This window comes from Mesoplodon densirostris, chromosome 2, assembly GCF_025265405.1.
Source record: "Mesoplodon densirostris isolate mMesDen1 chromosome 2, mMesDen1 primary haplotype, whole genome shotgun sequence".
Lineage (NCBI taxonomy): Eukaryota > Metazoa > Chordata > Mammalia > Artiodactyla > Ziphiidae > Mesoplodon > Mesoplodon densirostris.
In genome coordinates this window covers 102,481,258-102,501,598 of record NC_082662.1, presented here as the reverse complement: position 1 = coordinate 102,501,598, position 20,341 = coordinate 102,481,258, and the positions used below count along the sequence as shown (strand labels likewise).

Genomic DNA, 20,341 nt, shown 5'->3' with positions numbered 1-20,341 from the left:
TTGAATAAATAATATTTTAAAATTTCCCAGAGCTGAAATACACACATTTACAGATCAAAAGGATCTTTTGAGTGATCAGCATTATTATGAAATTTCAGAACTAAATTTTAGAAAGATTCAGTTCAATCTGCCTCTTGTGTTTCTCCTGTGAGTCTCCTTTATTCACACAAAACACCGCTTCTGGTCACTAAATGTGTGGAGGTTTTTCCCTACACCAGGCAATTCTCTGTGACACCAGCTGGGTATCCTACAATTCAACTCATTTCTGACACTGTGTACCTGGAGGTAGTGTCAGCTCACACAGGTTAAGGGCTTGGTCCCACAAAACTGCTCCTTACCCCACTTTGGATGCCAACTGCAAGAAGTAGGTCCTAGGTTACCCCTAACTTCTGTCCAATTTGGCTACAAGTCAGAATTTCCCACAACCTTCTCCTCAGGTTTGATTAATTTCCTAGGGTAGTTCACAGAACTCAGGGAAACACTTCCTTAAACATTTACCAGTTTATTAAGGAATATGATAAAGGATACAGATGAAGAACCAGATGAAGAGATACATAGGGTGAGGTCTGGAAGGGTCCAGAGCACAGGAGCTTCTGTCCCTGTGGAGTTTGGGGTATGTCACCCTACTGGAGTGGATGTATTCACCAAGCTGGAAGCTCTCTGAACTTCATGGAGGCTTCATCTAGTAGGCATGATCAATCATTAACTCTGTTTTCAGCCCTTCTCCCTTTGCAAGAGAATGGGGGAGAGGGAGGGCCTGAAAATTCCAAGCTTCTAATCATAGTTTGTTCCTTCTGGTGACCATCCCTCATCCCGGAGACATCCAGGAGCCCACCTAGAGTTGCCTCATTAGAACAAATGGCACTCTTGTCATCCAGGGAATTACAAGGGTTTCAGGGGCCCTGTGTCAGGAACTGGGGACAGAGACCAAAATAAATTTCTTTTTACAAATCACAACATCACAAGAACATTTGAAATTAGAGCCTGGGTTAAGCAGGGAATAGAGAGAAGGTTCAAAACAGATCTTATACAAGATTGGGCGTCAGAATGACATTGGGCCTCTCAGCAGCAACTTCTGGCTCATTGGAACTTAGAAGACGATGGAACCTTCCAAGTTCTCAGAGAAAATGGCTTTCAATCTAAAACTTTATGCCCAGTCTAACTATTAACCAAGTATAAAGGCATCACATGAAGATATATTCAAACCATCAAAGTCTAAAAAGTGTGTCACTCATGTCTCCCCTCAGAGGAGGACATATACTGTATACGAGTGAGTAAACCAAAAAAGAGGAATCCATAGTATCAGGAGACAGGATGGCTGACACAGAGAGAGGTAAAAAGAATTCTGGATTCTTAAGAGATGTCCCAAGATGAAAGTTCATTTATTAGGCCTAGAAAATAACAAGACCAGAAAGGAGCAGGCGGACAGGAAACTGTGGTATATAGACATCTTCAAGGAGGAAAAAAAAGAAACCAGTGTTTGTTGTGTTTGAGCACACTGGGAGCAGATCTGTAACACTTATAGGGAGTTTCAAAATGAATTAGTAATGTATATGTAGAAAGTTAAGTGAATGAAAAAAATGAAGCTTGTCATATATGGCCTTTCTTATGTTGAGTTTCTTTCCCTCTATACTCGCTTTGCTGAGTTTTTATCATAAATGGGTGTTGAATTTAGTCAAATGCTTTTCCTGCATTTATTGAGATAATAATATAATTTTTATCCTTCGTCTGGATAATGTGGTGTATTCGATTGATTTGTGGACTTTGAACAGTCTTTACATCCCAACATAGGAGCACCTAAATATATAAAGCAAATATAAACAGACCTAAGGGGAGAAATAGAGAGCAATACAGTACTAACTTTCAACAATGGATAGATCATCCAGACAGAAAATCAATAAGTGGGCTTGAACTGCACTTTAGACTAAATGAACCTAACAGACATATACAGAACATTCCATCCATCAGCAGCACAATACACATTCTCCTCCAGTGCACATGAAACCTGCTTCAGGATAGATCATATGTTAGGCCATGAAACAAAGTCTTAACAAATTTAAGAAGATTGAATTTATATCAGGTATCTTTTGACCATGGTGTTATTAAACTAGAAATCGATAACAGGAGGAAAACTGGAAAATTCAAAAATATGTGGAAATTAAACAATATAATCTTGAACAACCAATGGGTCAAAGAATCAATTAAAAATTTTGAGACAAGTGAAAAGGAAAAATTTTATACACTTACAGTGAACTGTCTGCAAAAGAAATTAAGAAAGCAGTTCCATTTACAATAGCATCGAAAAGAATAAAGTGCTTAGGAATAAATTAAACAAGGGGTGAAGGATCTGTACACTGAAAAATATGGAACATTGATGAAAGAAATTGAAGAAGACACAAATGAAAGATAGTTCATGTTCATGGATTGGAAGAATTCCTACCTTTAAAATGTAATGTACAACATGATAAATGTAATTAACACTGCTGTATGTTATATATGAAAGTTGTTAAGAGAGTAAATCCTAAGAGTTCTCATCACAAGGAAAAAATTTTTTTTTCTATTTTGTTTATTTTGTATCTATGTGAGATATTGGATGTTCTCTAAACTTGTAATTATTTCATGATATATGTAAGTCGAATCACTGTGCTGTACACCTTAAACTTATACAGTGCTCTATGTCTTTATATTTCAAAAAAACTGTAAGAGAAAACAAACAAAATCTATAATTTGGAAAAGGAAAAAAATATTGTTAAATTGTCCATACTACCCAAAGCAATCTACAGATTCAAAGCAATCTCTATCAAAAGTCCAATGGCATTTTTAACTGATACAGAAAAAATAATCTTAAGATTCATATGGAACCACAAAGGGACCCCAAATAGCTAAGCAATCTTGAACAAGAAGACCAAAGCTGGAGACATCTCATTTCACTTTCTGATTTCAAATTATATTACAAAGCTATAGTAATAAAAACAGTATGGTACCATAGAGCAGTGGGACAGAATAGAGAGCCCAGGAGTAAACCCATGCACATAGGGTCAACTAATCTTTGGCAAAGGCACCAAGAATACACAATGGAGAAATGACAGTCTCTTCAATAAATGGTGTTGGGAAACTGGATATCTTCATGCAAAAGAACTATATCAGACCCTTATTTTACACCAAAAACAAAAATAAACTAAAAATGGATTAAAGACCTAAATGTAAGACCTGAAACTGTATAACTCCTAGAAGAAAACATAGGGAAAAATCTCTTGGGCATTGGTCTTGGAAATGATTTTTTTGAATTTGACACCAAAAGCACAGGGAACAAAAGCAAAAATAAACAAATGTGACTATGTGAAACTAAGAAGTTTTCGCACAGCAAAGGAAACATCAACAATATAAAATGCAACCTGATCCAATTAAAAAATAGGCATAGGGCCTGTATAGACATTTTTCTAAAAAGGACATACAAGTGGCCAGCGGGTATATGAATACGTGCTCAACATCTCTAATCATTAAGGAAATGTAAATCAAAACCACAGTGAAGCATCACCTCATTCCTGTTAGGATGACAATTATCAGAGAAGTCAAAAGATAATAAGTGTTAGTGAGGATACAGAGAAAAGGAAACCGTTGTATACTGTTGGTGGGAATGTAAATTGGTACAGCTGTTATGGAAAAGAGTATAGAGGCTCCTCTATAAAATAAAAATAGAACTACCTTATGGTCCAACAATCCCTCTCCTGGATATTTATCCAAAGGAAATAAAATTACTTTCTTGAAGAGATATATGCACTTCATATTCATTGCAGCATTATTCATGGTAGCCAAGATATGGAAACAACCTAAGTGTCTGTTGACAGATGAATAGGTAGAGAAAATGTGCCCTATCTCTCTGTCTATCTTATGAGGTGGAATATTATTCAGCCTTTAAAAAGAAGGAAATCCTACCATTTGTTACAACACAGATTAATCTGGAGGGCATCACAGTAAGTGAAATAAAACAAACACAGAAAGCAAATACTGCAAAATCTCACTTATAAGTGGAATCTAAAAGAGTCAAACTCATAGAAGCAGAGAGTAGAGTGGTCACCAGGGGCTGAGGTGTGGGGGAAATGGGGAGATGTTGGTCAAAGGTAACAGACTTGCAGTTATAAGATGAATAAATTTGGGAGATCTAATATACAGCATGGTGACTATAGATTATAATACTGTATTGTATACTTGAAATTTGCTAAGAGAGTAGATTTTACATGTATGCAACACACAAAAATGCAAAAAAATGCTAACAATCTGAGGTGATGGATATGTTAATTAGCTTGATTGTGGTAATCATTTCACAATGTATATGTATATCAAAGCCTCACATTGTATATCTTAAATATATACAATTCCTATTTATAAAGGTAGGGGGGAAGACGAGGCAATTAACAATTTCAGGGCAAACAAAATTTCCAAGAAAGGAAATATAATCATTCATTACTACTTGACTTAGGTGGGAACATGTTTTATGTAATCATAATACTCTAAACATCAAATAATTGATTTAACTAAAATTGTGAGAAAACTATATGGGGGAAAAACTACAGTGCATGCAGGAGGGCATGTGTATGTGTTTTTGGTGGTGTAATAATAATAATGATAATGAGTATTTAGAATGTGTCTTGTATTATTTTAAGAACTTCTCTTTGTCTGTCTCTGTCTCTCTCACTTTCTTAATTGATCCTTACAACAATTCCATGAGGTAGATGTATTATCATTCTCATTTTACAGGTGAAGGAACTGAAGTACAGAAAGACTAAGTTAGAAGGCTATCTCCTCATCTTCAACTGTTAAGAAGATTGTTATGTCTTCACCTTTTGTCATGTGACTCACAGTGCCTTCCTGTGGGAGGAGAGTCCTTCCTTGCCCCACAGGTTTCCAGCTTGGCCAGAGGACTGAGCAGAATGTGAGCTCCCCTACCATGACCAGCCCTGTGCCTTCTCTTACCTTTCCTATTCAGTGAGCAGTTAGAGTGCTCAAGTTGGGGTTTGGAATTCTTCTGTGGCCTCACCTTCACACTGATCCCACATTTTGAATTACCAAGACTTCTGGATTCTACCTTCTTGTATTTTTTGACTATGCATACTTTTCCTAGGTCATGCTTCTGATGGCCTGGACTGACCTGTTGTCTGCACTCATCTGGTCCACAAACTATTACCTGCAGCCAGACTCGCTGGAGCACTGCAGGCTTCATGTTTTACATGTTTATTGTCTGTGTCTAAGTCAGCCTTCGTGCAACAGTGGCTGGGTTGAGTACTAGCACACACATGGTACAGCTCACAAACCCTAAAATATCACATGCCCTTTACAGACAAAGTTTGTCCACTCATGATTTAGGTTACTGGAGTCACTTTTTTACCTTTCTGTTTTCTCTGCCCCGGTTTCCCCCTTCACCCCTCAATAATCACTGAAGCCGGCTTATTGTTATTTTCTTTTTGTTTTTACACAGATCTGATTGTTTTTCTCATATTTAAAACTGTTCTCTGACTTCCTGTTATCCTTATGATAAATGCACACTCTTAGCATGATTATAGTCTTCAAAATCTGGCTTCTGCTTACCTCTCCAGTTTCTCTCTTTCATACCTTAACCCCTTTTTCACTTTCTCTCTGCTTTAGGTCTTCTTGAACTTTAGTTTTTGTCATGCTATCTCTTATTTTGAGGTCTTCTCATATACTTTTCTTAATTTCCCCTTTTGCTACAGCCCATGTCCTTCTTTGAAAATTCTTATACACCCTTTGGGTCTCGGATCAGGTATTATTTTCCTTTGGAAATCTTTCTTTGACTTCTTAAATCTGAGTTAGGTGTCCTTTACACATATTCCTATAGTGCTGTACTTGCCTTGTAATTGTTGTTTTGTTGTTCATCATCTGCTCTAAATCAGCTGACTTCTCTCTTTGTGCCTGACTACTTACAGTAGTATAGAATCAGTGGCAATAAAATGGACATTTCAGCACACTAAGAGAGAGAGAGATGTGTTACAGGGTTTCATTTGTCTTTTATTCCCTTTTAAACATGGAGTCCAACAATACTGCAGCAGTATTTCCAGTGCTTTAGTCCCTCTGCCTAAAAGTAGGAACTACGTCAGTTAGGTGGTTCTGAGCTTTGAAGATATTACACAGCTCTGTGGTGAGCAAACAATAGAGAGGGCTGAATACAGCCAGTAGCTGGGCTCTGCAGAAAATTTCCAGACCACTGCTCTAGCAACTAGTGCAGGGGTATCCCAATTTTCTCCTACAGTTTTATCGTGGGCTGCTAGGTTGTGGCCCTGGGTTGTGGCCAATAAGGAAATTCACTCACAGCTCCCAGGGTTTATTAATCCCATGGAACCTTTCAGAGGCATGCAATCTTGTTTATCTCAAAATCTCTCCCTACATTGATTAGGAATACATTTTTTACTGTATAGTGAGAGGCAGGATGTGTAGTGGTTTGTAGTGAGAATGAACGGGTTAGAGTCTCTGTGCCTTGTTTTCCTCATCTGTAAAGTGAAGATAATAAAGGTGCCTGTCTCACAGGACAGTTGTGAGGACTAAATGAGTTAAACAAATTAATATAAGTTTATGTAAAGTGCTTAGAGTAGAGTTGTGCACATGTTGCCTCTTACCATACATAGTGTAGAATATGTAGGATCAAGCAGAAGGATCCTAAAACAAAAGCATGGCATGTGTTTTTTATTCTTCCTCAGCACAGACACATATAAAAGTATCTAGCAACTTTCTTACCTGGCTCAAGAACAGTGGTCATAAATTTCTTAATGATTTTTGTCCAAAAAATGGTGAGGGAAGTTCAGGGGGTGTTTTCCTGAGGAACCCTCAAACATTTGGCTTTATTGTCTGTTTTCCCTTCTGTGCATGCACACTCTGAAGATAGAGCTGTGCTTTGACTTCCTTATTGCTCTATGCTTAGCTCAAGTAGCTTATCTGGCATGCGGAAGAAACATATTGCATATTTGTTGACTAAGTGAATGAATGAATGTGTTTCTATTGCTGAGAGAGGTTTTCATAATTTGGTGTTTACCTTTAGATAATGCTAATTCTGATTCTATAACATTGTAGATGAAAAGTCTAGAAAGCAAAGAAAGTAGAAAAATTAATGTGGCTTTAAAGTTAAGGCACTTTAAGCTTCTTTAGTTAGAATAGTACTGCTGCAAATGTCCACAAGGCCTATGTCTGTTAGAATATAATACAGTGATATCTTTACTTTTAAAATTTTCATTTCTGATTTCAAATGTAGCACAAGATCATTGTTATTTCCATGAAATTATGCATATTTCAAAAATTAGTGCACATAATTTTTCCAAAGGGTTATTTTTGCCCCTGAAATGTCTAATTATCAAAATTTGATTCCTTCTTAGATTTAATTTTATTACATTTAGAGTTTTAAAACTTTTTTTTGTTGTTGTTAAAATCTACAGTTTGTAGTTAATTGGATAGAAACATAGGGTTCACTTTAAAGAAATTGTTTGGCTGCATCTTTTAGGTAAACAGAACCAAAGATCAATATTGGCTCAATATCTAAACTAGAGAAATAGCAAATTACTCTAATGTTTAATTTTTACAATAATTTTAATGGTTAAATATCTAACTTTAAAAACTTGATCCTGAACTAGCATGTACAAGTGTTGACTGAGCATGAAATTAAACTTCATCTTTTAAAACAGTTATACTTATTAATAGTAATGAAATAAAACTGTTAGGCAAACCAGGATTTTTAAACACAAAAGATAATTCACAAATTTGCTTTTGAGTCATAATATACAGCAAGGTTATCATGACTTTCAAATCCCGAGTTTTTCCTGTAAAACCATTGTCTATGTGTTAATAAAATAAAACATATTCAGTGAATATGAGTTATCAGGTTTCCCCCATTATCCAAAAGTAGAGTGTTCCTATGAAACTTTTTGTAAGCCGAAATGGCAATTGTGAAGAAGCAATTACCTTAGGACACATCTTGCTAACAGATGCACAAAATACATTGAAATACAGCACAGATGCTCACAGACACCCTTCAAAGCTATGGGGGCTTGATGCTGAGATGCTGAGTGTGTTCCTGGGGGAGAAGCCTGGTGGTGCTGCTCTCCCTGCTCGGGTGTGTGCTGCCTCTGTAAGAGCTCCCTGAGATCACTGAATGCTGTTTATGCTCTTCACCTTTTTTCGTAAAAGTAAAAATCCTCTTTGGATTTTTTTCAGTTAGCAAAAACAGGTACTAATGTAGGTCTTTTGTAAAAGCGAAATGGTGTAAAACAAACTTCTGAAAAGTGGGGGACCTATACTCACACACACCCACGCACCCCAGAATTATAAGAGTACAGTTTGAGGAATTTTCACAAACTGAACATAACCATGTGATAAACACTCAGATCAAGAAATAGAACATTAGGAGTAACACAGAAGCTCCCCATCGCATGCTCTTCCAGTCACTGCTACCAACAGAGGTAACCTGTACTAGCAACACCATAGGTTAATTTTTGCCTATTTTGAGGCTTACATAAATGAAATTATATAATACATACACTTTTGAGTCTAATTTCTTTTGTTCAGTGTTACGTTTCTTTTGTTCAATATTATGTATGTGAGATCCAGTCATGTTGTTTCATAGTTGTAGTTTATTCACTGTAGCACCACAATTATTATCCATTCTACTGCCGCTGGGCAATTTCTGATTGTTGTTGATGGGTAGTTTCCAATTTGGGGCTTTTATAAATAATTCCTCTAGGGACATTTTGTACACATTATTTAGTGAAATTTATATATGTTTCTCTTGGGTATATACCTTGAAATAAAATGTCCATCAGGTTTTAACTCCTCATTCTAATATATAAGTTGACAGCCAATTATTACTAGATATTTGAAGAAATCTTCCAGGATGAAAGAGAAGAGAAAGGAATGAACCCAAAGAATCAAAATGAAAAATGTAATAGAAGAATTTGAAAGGGATTCTAGAAAGAGATTGTCAGGATGAAAGTTTGCAGTTCTGGGATTACAGCCATGCAACAGGCCCAGAGAGCAACCAGTCCAATTCCAGCAGGAAGATAGAGGGTCCTGGGAAGGGGGTTTCCAGGAAATTTTTTTCTTTAAGGAAAAAAAAGGACTTTGATTAATTTTCTGGCATTTGAGTATTTAGAAACTGATAAGTATTTTCACTGACCTCATAGAATAAAAGGAAGCATATAAATAGAGTGAACAAGGAATGATATTTCATAGTGATCATACTCTAACTAGTGATTACTGATTTGTCACAAATTAATTGACTATATTGTGAGGATATATGTTTTTGGGGTGGAAGTGAGGAGGTGGGAATTAGTAGTGTAAGAGAGCTAAATTCTCATATACTATATTAGGAGTTCATAGGTGATTTTTTTTTTTTTTTTTAAAGAAGATGTTGGGAGTAGTTTATTAATTAATTAATTTATTTTTGCTGTGTTGGGTCTTCATTTCTGTGCGAGGGCTTTCTCTAGTTGTGGCAAGCGGGGGCCACTCTTCATCGCGGTGCGCGGGCCTGTCACTGTCACGGCCTCTCTTGTTGCGGAGCACAGGCTCCAGACGCGCAGACTCAGTAGTTGTGGCTCACGGGCCTAGTTGCTCCACGGCATCTGGGATCCTCCCAGACCAGGGCTCGAACTCATGTCCCCTGCATTGACAGGCAGATTCTCAACCACTGCGCCACCAGGGAAGCCCCATAGGTGATTTTTAAAATCAATAAATTGAAAAATATCAGTATAAACATATTATTTAGTCCTATGTAAGTAAATACCAAGAGAAACAGCTAAAAAAAGATGAAGGCATTTGTTTTTAATGAATGAAATTGGGAGGAGAGGTAAGGTGGGTAAGAGGACTACCTGTTTTTCACTTACTGACCTTTTGGTACTGTTTGATTATTTTTAAAGGTGATAAAAGTGTGTGCATGCATTACTTGATAAAACTAAAAACTAAAACAAATATTAATGACAGGTTCATTTAAGGAGCATTAGGATTAAAGTGTACCCAGTAAAAGGGAGTCAGATGTAGAGAAAAAGAAATGTAAATTTACCTTTTGTTTTAAAAGGGCTTTTAAAATTTTAAATGTTGTTTATTTCTGGTTTTTGTTTTGTTTTATTCTAGGGCTTCAAAAACAAACCAAAAAAGATGGGTCACATAAAGGCAGACTTGATTGATGTTGACTTAATCAGAGGTGAGTTCTAAAGTTGGCTTGTTTCTTAGGTATATCATTATATTATTTCATAGTGGTACTAAAGATTCTTTTTGGATATCTTCCCTATATGATGGTATACTTTAATTTCCAAAAGTAGTGTTCTTCCTGCATCATTCAGGCTTTAGCATTTTTTCCCCTTGCTTTATACTGTGTGGCTATGTAAAGTACATGGTTTCCATAAGGGTGAAAGAGATGAACTTGGAGACTTGCTGCTGTGTAATGAAGAAAATTATATTGTATACCATTCAAACAAGCCTGAGTTATTTTGAGCTCCTGTCCTAGTGATTGAGGCAAGAAGTTAGTATATATAATGAACATCTAAGAGGATTCTTTTTCACTGAACAGGTTATGTGCTGATTTTTGCTCTCACCTCTTTTTAATATAGTGTTACAAGCGGGCATTAGTCTACTGTACATAAATGTTTGATGTTTTGTTTTATTGTATATTTAAAGGCTCAACATTTGCCAAAGCCAAACCTGAAATTCCCTGGACATCTCTGACTCGGAAGGGGCTTGTTCGAGTTGTATTTTTTCCATTTTTCAGCAATTGGTGGATTCAGGTTACCTCTTTAAGAATCTTTGTTTGGCTGCTACTGCTTTACCTCATGCAAGGTAATTGGAGGAGTTGGGATAAATTATGACAGTTTCTTTTTGCTGCTGTTGCTATTAGATCATGCAGACCTTACTGTTCTTACATTTACCCTTTCATTTGATGGTTTCACGTACAAAGAAACGAAGGGACATACACCATTTGGAGATCATCCTAAATTTATTTGCTCTGAGAGAGCAAACATGATTGTCTAACTCTTCTCTCTTGAATTTCTTTCTACCTGTCTCACTGGCCAGGCCTTTTCAAACTTTTCCTGTGTCTGACCTTTGAATATTGGATTACCTCTAGGTTGGAATGGGATTCTCTTCTCTTCTCTAGGTACTCTCATCAAGCCTTGTACCTTTAAATATAATTGATATACTGGTGATTCTCAAATTTATAGTTTCAGGCCACATCTCTCTGCTGAACTTCAGGCTTGTAAATACAACTGCCTGTTTGACATTTCCATATGGAGATTTCATAGGTATTTTGAACTTAATCATATCCAAAATGGAACTCCTGATTTCTTTTCTTACAATCTTTTTTTTTTTGCGGTACGTGGGCCTCTCACTGTTGTGGCCTCTCCCGTTGCAGAGCACAGGCTCCGGACGCACAGGTTCAGTGGCCTTGGCTCACGGGCCCAGCCGCTCTGCAGCATGTGGCATCCTCCTGGACTGGGGCACGAACCTGCGTCCCCTGCATCAGCAGGCAGACTCTCAACCACTGCGCCACCAGGGAAGCCCCTGCAATCTTTTCTTTTATACAGTCTTATTCCTCTTTAGGTTTTATCCCATTTCATTAAATGATGCCATCAGCTACCCAGTTTTCAAGCGAAAAATTGTCTTCCTATTCTACTCTACCATCAACCCTCATATTCCATCTGTCACCAAGTCTGTAAGTTTGACCTCCAGAATATGTCCTGGCTACTTATCCCAGTCTCTGCTGTCAGCATCATAGTCCACAGCACCACCATCCCTTCACCTAGATCACTGGAATAACATCTACTCTGAGCTTTCTTTCTGCCCATCACTCATTTCACAGCAATTAGATAAATCTTTTGAAATGGAAACCCTATCATGTCATTTTCCTGCTTTTTTAAGTCCCTTTAGTAACTTCTCATTGCCCTTGGAATAGAAACCCAAACTCCTCACCAGGGCCTCCAGTGCCCTAACATTATCTGTCCCCTGCTAACCTGTCGGATGCCATGTCTTATCACTCTCCTCCTTGCTTACTCTAGGCATAAGGCCTTTTTCTATTCCTCACCCAGGGCTTTTCTTTCTGTTTGAAACAATTGTAAGGCTTTTCATGTGGCTATCTTTTCTGTCATCTTTAGGATCTGTGCTCAGATGTAACTTTCACAGAAAGGCCATCCCTGTCTATACTTTCTAAGTAGTTGTACCACCCCTCAGTCACTGTCACAGGAGTCTTTGTTAATTTCTGTATTACACATCACTACCTGATGTTTTTTTCTCTTCTCACTATGTGCAGGGGGCCCAGTGTATGCTCTTTACTATACTCCATTGCCTACCAGGAACACTTTCTGAAAGAGGGCAGCGTAGATATGGTTATACCTGAGCAAACAGACATGACTTAGAACAAAGAGTAGGTGAAAGGTGAAGGTTGGGTTAGGGTGAAAGGATTTGGGGTGATTTTTGTTTTCTTTTATCTGTGTCAGTTTTTTTGAATTGTTTTCATAACTGTCATTTAGTTGCTGTGTAATATTACATCATGTGGCCATACCATCATTTCAAACTATCATTTTAATGTCTGTATGATTCTATCATAAGGATTTAACATAAACACGTTTTATAACTACTTTATAGTCCATTATATAAAAGTACCATAATTTACATAACTCTTCCCATGTAATGAGTTGTTTCTAGTTCTTTCTTATTAATAATACCATCACAAACAAAATTTTTCATATTTTGTATTATTTCTTTGGAATTTATTCTCTGGAATAGAATTAACAGATCAAAAGAATGTAAATGTTTTAAGGCTTTTAGTGCATATAGTGAAATTGCTGGTGACACAACTCTTTTGGAAAGAAGCAGGCTCTGTTTTACCACAATCTTAACATTATCATAATTTTAAAAATTGTTACCTAATTTGATATACGAAAATTAGTATTTTACTTGTTTAATGTGCATTTCTTTGGTCACTTGTAAGGGTGAAGTTAAATATTTTTCCACATGTTTGTTATTAAAGAATTTCTTTCTTACTGGGATAAATTATATATATTAAATTTTCATATACACCATGGTCTATTTCTGGGCTATATATTCTGCACCATCAGTTTGTCTGGTTATTCTCATATCTGTGTCACATTTCTTTAATTACTATAGCTATTTAATGTGTAGTAACATTGAGCAGGACAAGTATTCCTCTATTATTCTGTGTTTTTCCACATTTTCTCTTAGGTGTTCTTACTTGCTTATTCTTTGCAAAATAATTTAGAAATATTTCATTATGATCAAAGACCAAAAAAAAAATTGGAATTTGGATTGGAACTCCTTTCTCATCACTTCCCACTACAAAATATAGATATATTTGGAGGGAATGGGGAGAAAATTGATATATCTTTCCTTTTTAATTAATTAATTAATTTTATTTATTTATTTTTGGCTGCACTGGGTCTTTGCTGTGCACGGGCTTTCTCTAGTTGCAGTGAGCGGGAGCTGTCCTTTGTTGCGGTGCATGGGCTTCTCATTGCGGTGGTTTCTCTTGTTGTGGAGCACGGGCTCTAGGTGCATGGGCTGCAGTAGTTGTAGCACGCAGGCTCAGTAGTTGTGGCTTGTGGGCTCTAGAGCGCAGGCTCAGTAGTTGTGGCGCACGGGCTTAGTTGCTCTGCGGCACGTGGGATCTTCCCGGACCAGGGCTTGAACCCGTGTCCTCTGCATTGGCAGGCGGATTCTTAACCACTGCACCACCAGGGAAGCCTGATATATCAATCCCTTTAATCAAGTCTTCTGTTATATCTTTCTGTAAAGCTTTGTAGGAATTTTTATATTCTTATAAGTCCTGCATAGATCTTGTTAAACTCAATTTTTTTTTATTGTGGTAAAATATACATGAAATTTACCATCTTAACCATTTTTAAGTATACAGTTCAATGACATTAAGTACATTCACATTGTTAGGCAGACATCACCACCATCTATCTCCAGAACTTTTTTCATTTTTCCAAACTGAAACTCTCTACCCATAAATCAGTAACTCTCCAATTACTCCTACCCACAGCCAACCACCCTTCTACTTTCTGTCTCTATGAATTTGACCACTCTGAGTACCTCATATAAGTGGAATCATACAGTATTTGTCCTTATTTCACTTAGCATAATGTCTTCAAGATTCATCCGTTTGTAGCATGTGTCAGAATTTCCTTCCTGTTTGAGGATGAATAATAATCAACTGTACGTATATACGACATTTTGTTTATATGTATCATCCATCAGAGGATGCTTGGGGGCTTCCACATTAAAGTAAAATATTTAATGTTTTTATTTTTGTTGCAGCTGCTGTAGGTATGAGGCTTTTTTTGTTTGTTTTATGTGTTTTAACTGGTGATTGCTGTTACATTTGAAAGCCTTTAGTTTATACTTAAGATTGTTATAACCAGCCACTTTATTTAAACTCTCATTATTTCTAATAGTTTTTCAGTGCTTCTCTCAGATTTTCTGATTATACAACCATATTGTTGGCATAATGAAAAGTTGGTCTCCTCTTTTTTCATACATTTCACTTACTTGTATTGAATTAGTCAACATTTTCAGAGCAGTGTTAAGTGATAACAGTAAGAGTGATCATAATGTTTTGTTCCTATTCAGAATGTTTTCATTAATATGATGCATGTTGATTTTACTTATATATTCTTTAGTATATGTGCTGCCAAAGCGAGTACTACTTATTTATATTCTTTAGCATGTTAAGGACATATTTTTATATTCCTAGTATTTTAGAAAAGATGGGCATTTAAGATTAATTAAAAATCAGGAACAAATGTCTATTTTTATAGAATGCTTTTTCACTACTAGAGTTGGACCAGACTTCACAGGTTAAAGGCACAGCCCTTCCCAAGACACCAGCCTTACTTTGGGAGTCCCTAGGGCTACCATTACTCTGACCAGCTGGCTACAGTTTTGAGAGTCCCCCACTCATTCCCTCAGACTTAATAATTCACTAAAATGACTCAAAGCACTCAAGAAAGTGCTGTTGTTATAGTTTTATTGTAGCAGAAGGATACAAATTAGAAGGGGTGCATAGGGCAAAGTCTGGGAGGGCTTCAATCAGGAAGTTTTGGTCGTCCTCAGGGATGTGTTACTCTTCCATCCATGATGGATAGCAGTATGCACAAGGTATTGCCAACCAGAGAAGCTCACCCAAGCTTTGGTATCCAGAGTTTTTATTGAGGGTTTATTATGTAGGCATGTTTGATTGAGTCACTGGCCAAGGAATTAAACTCAGTCTTTAGCTCCCATTCCCTCCCCAAAGGTCAGGCTGATACAGTGTGGCTCAAAGCCCCAGCCCTCTAATTCCATAGTTGGTCTTTCTGGTGTGGCTACTTCTATCCTTAGTTATTTTATTGGCATAAGCTATCCTCTGTGGTCCAAGGGACCCACCATGAATAATAAAGATACTTCATCATTTGGAAAATTCCAAGGGTTTAGGGGTTACCTCCCAGGAATCAGGGACACAGGCCTTTTACACAATTAGCAATTGAGATGATACATATGCATGTGATCAAAACTACATCGTATTAAATTATTAAATTACATCAGTTAAGTTTCAGTCAACAATTCCTTTAGTGCCTAACATGTCTGTGCCAGGTACTCTTCTAGGCTCTGAGAAAGATTTCCTACTATCCTTCTAGCATAAACCCTATGTGATCTTGGTGAATTATTCTTTTGCTGTATTGTCAAATTTACTTTGATAGTATTTCAGTCATTCATTCAACAAATATCGAGTGCTTACTATGTGCCAGGTACTGATCTAGGTACAGCAGTGAACAAAATAGACAGAAATCTCTGCTTTCATGGTGTTACTTTTTAGAGGTAAATTTATATCCACGTTCACAGGTCAGCAAGATCTATAGTTTATTGTTTTGGTGCTTTTGTTGTTATGTTTGGGTATCAGGGTATTAGGGAATGGAATTAATTTTTCTCCACATAGAAAAGTTTGTATAGCACGAGAATTATCTTTTTTTTTTTTTTTTTTTTTTGCGGTACGCGGGCCTCTCACTGTTGTGGCCTCTCCGGTTGCAGAGCACAGGCTCCGGACGCGCAGGCTCAGCGGCCATGGCTCACGGGCCCAGCTGCTCCGCGGCATGTGGGATCTTCCCGGACCGGGGCACGAACCCGTGTTCCCTGCATCAGTAGGCGGACTCTCAACTGCTGCGCCACCAGGGAAGCCCGAGAATTATCTTTATGTCAAAGTCTGAAAGAACGAATCTGTAAAATTGTATCTGGAAGTTTTGGGAGATAATTTGTGACATCTTTCTGTTTCTTTCATTACTTTTTTCTTTGGACATTTCATACTTACATACAAAGAGGCAACGTAGCATGGCAGTTAAGAGTAAAGGACTCTGGGACTTCCCTGGCAGTCCAGTGGTTAGGGCTCCATGCTTCCACTGCAAGGGGCATGGGTTCCATCCCTGGTCGGGGAACTAAGATCCTGCATGCCACACCTTGGCCAAAAAAAAAAAAAAAAAAAAAAAGAATAAGGATTCTGGAGCCTGGCTGCCTTGGTTCAAATCCCAGCTCTGTTAATTGCTACATATAACTCTGGGCCCTGGAGAATACTGGGTCTCTGAGCAGAGCAGTACTGCAGAGGGTTATACAGTATCTAGTTGTTTTGTGCTGGAAAGTCTTTCAGAATATCTAGATTGTCATATTTCCAGAAAGGCAGATCCTTTGGACACATCATTCTTCACTTGCTCTGTGATCTAGGGCTTCAGGTTTTCACTCAGCTAATGTGCAGGTGGATTGTATTGTAGAAAATTATGTGCTTTCACTTGTATACTTCTTTAAATGATAGATTTTTGGAGAAATAACCTGTAGAGTTATTAGAATTGGTTTTAAAGATAAGCCCTAATGCTTTCCACTTTGAAATCTCTTCTTTTCAGTTATAGCACTCGTGTTCTATTTTATGATGCCTATTGTGAATGTAAGTGAAGTACTTGGACCCTTGTGCCTTATGTTACTCATGGGAACTGTCCACTGTCAAATTGTGTCTACTCAGATAACAAGGCCATCGGGAAACAATGGAAATCGGAGAAGAAGGTGAGATGAGAAATTACACTTGTGGTTGTGTATTTTCTGGGAGAGGCATTGAAGAACAAAATCTTCCTCTTTTGCATATATTTTTCATTATTTTTTTGGCCTAATAAAAAAACCAAATGCTTTACTTTTACTTTTCTCCCTGATGCTTAGAAACCTTGTCATGAACTTTTAATCCAAGGGGGATGGGGGTTTGTCATTCAGTACCATTGTTTAAAAGGAAAATTCCTATACTGTATTATTCCTTATCAAAATTTACCTTAAATAATGATTTTAATGAAAAACATTCTTCTTCATAATTCAGTCTCAAAATTTGGTGAAAATTCACTATAAACAAGGATCTTAGTACATTAAGTTAGTGCTACTAAAATTTTTGCCTTTTTTCAATAGTATATAAAAAGAATAGATTTCTAAGTGTTCTAAACTTTTAATAAAGATTTAACTTTTCTACACATTGAATTCATGTCTAGTCTTTATTGATTATGTGCTGTTTGTGGGGTTTGGAACTGTTAAAGGTTTCTTAGATATATATGGTATTATCTTACAAAAGTCATCTTCCTCAGAGAATCTGTAGATTTTTGTTCCCCCAAGGAGTTACTATATAAGATTTTTTCATTTGATGCAAAGAATTTCAACATATTTATACTTTTTTTTTTTTTTTTTTTGCGGTACGCGGGCCTCTCATTGTTGTGGCCTTTCCCGCTGCGGAGCACAGGCTCCAGACGCGCAGGCTCAGCGGGCATGGGTCATGGGCCAAGCCGCTCCGCGGCATGTGGGATCTTCCCGGACCGGGGCACGAACCCAGTCCCCTGCATCGGCAGGCTGACTCCCAACCATTGCGCCACCAGGGAAGCCCTATACTTATTTTTGAATGTTATTTTCAAAACTTTTTTTTTCCAGGAAAGAATATTCCTTGAAAATTCAGTTTAATTGATTTAATGTTTTCTAAGGAAATCAAATATTGTGCTATGTCTCATTGATATTTACAGGATATATCTTTTCACTGCATAGGATATCAAAAAATTGATCACTTGCTATTATTTTGTGTTTCCATGATTAAATGTGCCAAAAGGGTAGATTTCTGGCCATCCATATTTAAAGAAATTGTTCATTCTTTCTGTGGTTCCTGAAAAGACTATTGGTCGTATATATGAAAATTTTCCTTCTAGTTATGTTTTTGAATGGCATTTCTGTTTATTTAATGAACGAACAAAATGGTAATTTAGCACTTTGTTCTGGAACCTGTTTTTGCCCTTTAGTCAGAAATGTTCCTGTATAATTTATCCTCATTATATGAAGTTCATTATACTTAATTTCAGGGAGTAGTCAGTAGGGATATTCTGAGTAGAAACAGAAAATGTCCTGAATAATCTAAAGTTGTTGAAATATTTTTTTTGTAGAAAATTACGAAAAACTGTAAATGGTGATGGGAGCCGAGAGAATGGAAATAACTCCTCTGATAAAGCGAGAGGAACAGAAACATTGGAATCTGCACCCTTTAATGGTGGTTTTTGGGGGATTCTCTTTGGCAACAGGTGGGAAGTCTTACATTGGAATTTTTATTTGATTTTGTGTTCACATTAGTGTTTACATAGTATATAATCTGATTAGGTTTTAGGAATACACAGTGTAAGCATATTATCATTGTGGTGAGATTTTTAGAGGGTCTGGAATGATTTGCTTATTTGAAATGGCACCACTGTCTGTCATGTTACCCATTAGTCCAGTAATCTACCATAAAAGTGTCATTCTGTTTGATCTTTAATGGTTTTTTAGACCACAAGATTATGGAAATATAAATACTCTTGAAGGGTAAATATTTTAAGTCATATTGGCCAACATCTTGAGAGAATGAAGAATTTTTAAAAGATGAGGTATTTTTCAGTATGAGAGCTGATTCCTCTTTAGATGTGGGGTGCAGGACAGGAGACTGGTGTCAATGGGCTGTAGGACAGAAAGGGAAATGAATCCAAGACACATTCAACTTCCTGCATGATTTTGTGGGTTGTAGCAGCGCTAGTATGACCGAAGAAATCCTTATTTTATCATATGTTAATGTTTGTGACTCAAAAATAAAGTGCTTTTGCAGCTTTGTTTTTGAAGACGAAGTATGTTCACATATTTTTCTAAAGATACGTTGACACTCTTTAGTTGAAGTGTTTGAGTTCTTTGTGCTGAACATTGTACTGGGCACTGGGCATTCCTCTTCTCAGTGATTTTACCGTCTAATTAGGAAGGTAAGAGTAGCAGGTATGATACAGTCACAGCAATGTAAAAATATCATAAATGATATCATGCTGACTAAAGGCCATGCAGTTCAGCAGAAGGAGTGAGTATTCTGGGGTGAAGTAGTCAGCAGGAGTCAGGGAGGAGCTGAGAGTTGCTAGGCTTTGAAGCACAGGAGAGGGGAAGACATTCTATGAAGTGGCACAAACAGGCAATGTGAGGGCGGGGTTGGCATTGCATTTGAGAGGGAAGACTGTGGACCCAATTCCTTGCAAAATCGAAAAGAACAGGCTTCCTCTCAACTAACTGACCCAAGTCTTTGGAGACTAGAGAGAGAACTGGCTTCCTACACCCTTAGGCAAGCTAGAAGCCTGAAACGTACAATTTCTGAATCTTCTTGATTTCCAGAATAATATATTGTACTCCTCAGAAGAAAGTGACTTCATGAAATATATTACTTTCAAAAAACTAACTAGTAATCTTTTTTTCCTTTTTAAAAAATAGGGTGAAAAGAGTAAAATTAATATGTAGCAAAGGGACAGAGACTGACAATGACTCAGGTTGTCTACATCCTATCATCAAGAAGAGACAGTGTCGACCAGAGATTAGAATGTGGCAAACAAGAGAGAAAGCAAAATTTTCAGATGGAGAAAAGGGATGCAGGGTAAGATTTAGATGAGAGTAAATATTACAAGGTCTTTTCTTTCCTGTGTAAAATTTTTCTATTCTTAGACTCTGCTAGAAACACAAAATAGGTACTAATAGATTTGTGTCATTTGAAATGTAAAACCACAGGATGTGAAAAGGAGAACATCATGAAGAATAACATGAAGACTGTACCTTATTCTCCTAATTTCTAGGACCAGAACTTGTTATTGCATCTGCCCCTGGTCCAGCTTTAGTAGGAGACTGGTAGATTCAGTAAACAGATTAGTGTAGAGGCTGCTGTGTCGTCTTCCAGAGAGGCGGTGATAGTGTGTTAAGGTTTGGGAAACTTTTTTCCAGGTTTAGGTATAGGCGTTCTGCTTTACATCTA

General features: G+C 37.1%; 1 protein-coding gene across 4 annotated transcripts in view; it reads left to right on the top strand.

Moving 5' to 3' along the window:
- The window catches only part of PHTF1 (putative homeodomain transcription factor 1), a 79,226-nt gene that overhangs the window by 11,074 nt on the left and 47,811 nt on the right, over positions 1-20,341 (top strand). For all 4 annotated transcript variants that reach the window (XR_009531151.1, XR_009531150.1, XM_060090292.1 and 1 more), the window contains exons 4-8: positions 10,126-10,195; positions 10,669-10,827; positions 16,926-17,082; positions 18,480-18,614; positions 19,810-19,969. Coding sequence is in view for 2 of the 4 variants with exons in the window: in XM_060090292.1 (XP_059946275.1) it covers positions 10,126-10,195; positions 10,669-10,827; positions 16,926-17,082; positions 18,480-18,614; positions 19,810-19,969 (681 nt within the window). In the remaining 2 variants the exon portion in view is untranslated. The remainder of the gene's footprint in view (positions 1-10,125; positions 10,196-10,668; positions 10,828-16,925; positions 17,083-18,479; positions 18,615-19,809; positions 19,970-20,341) is intronic.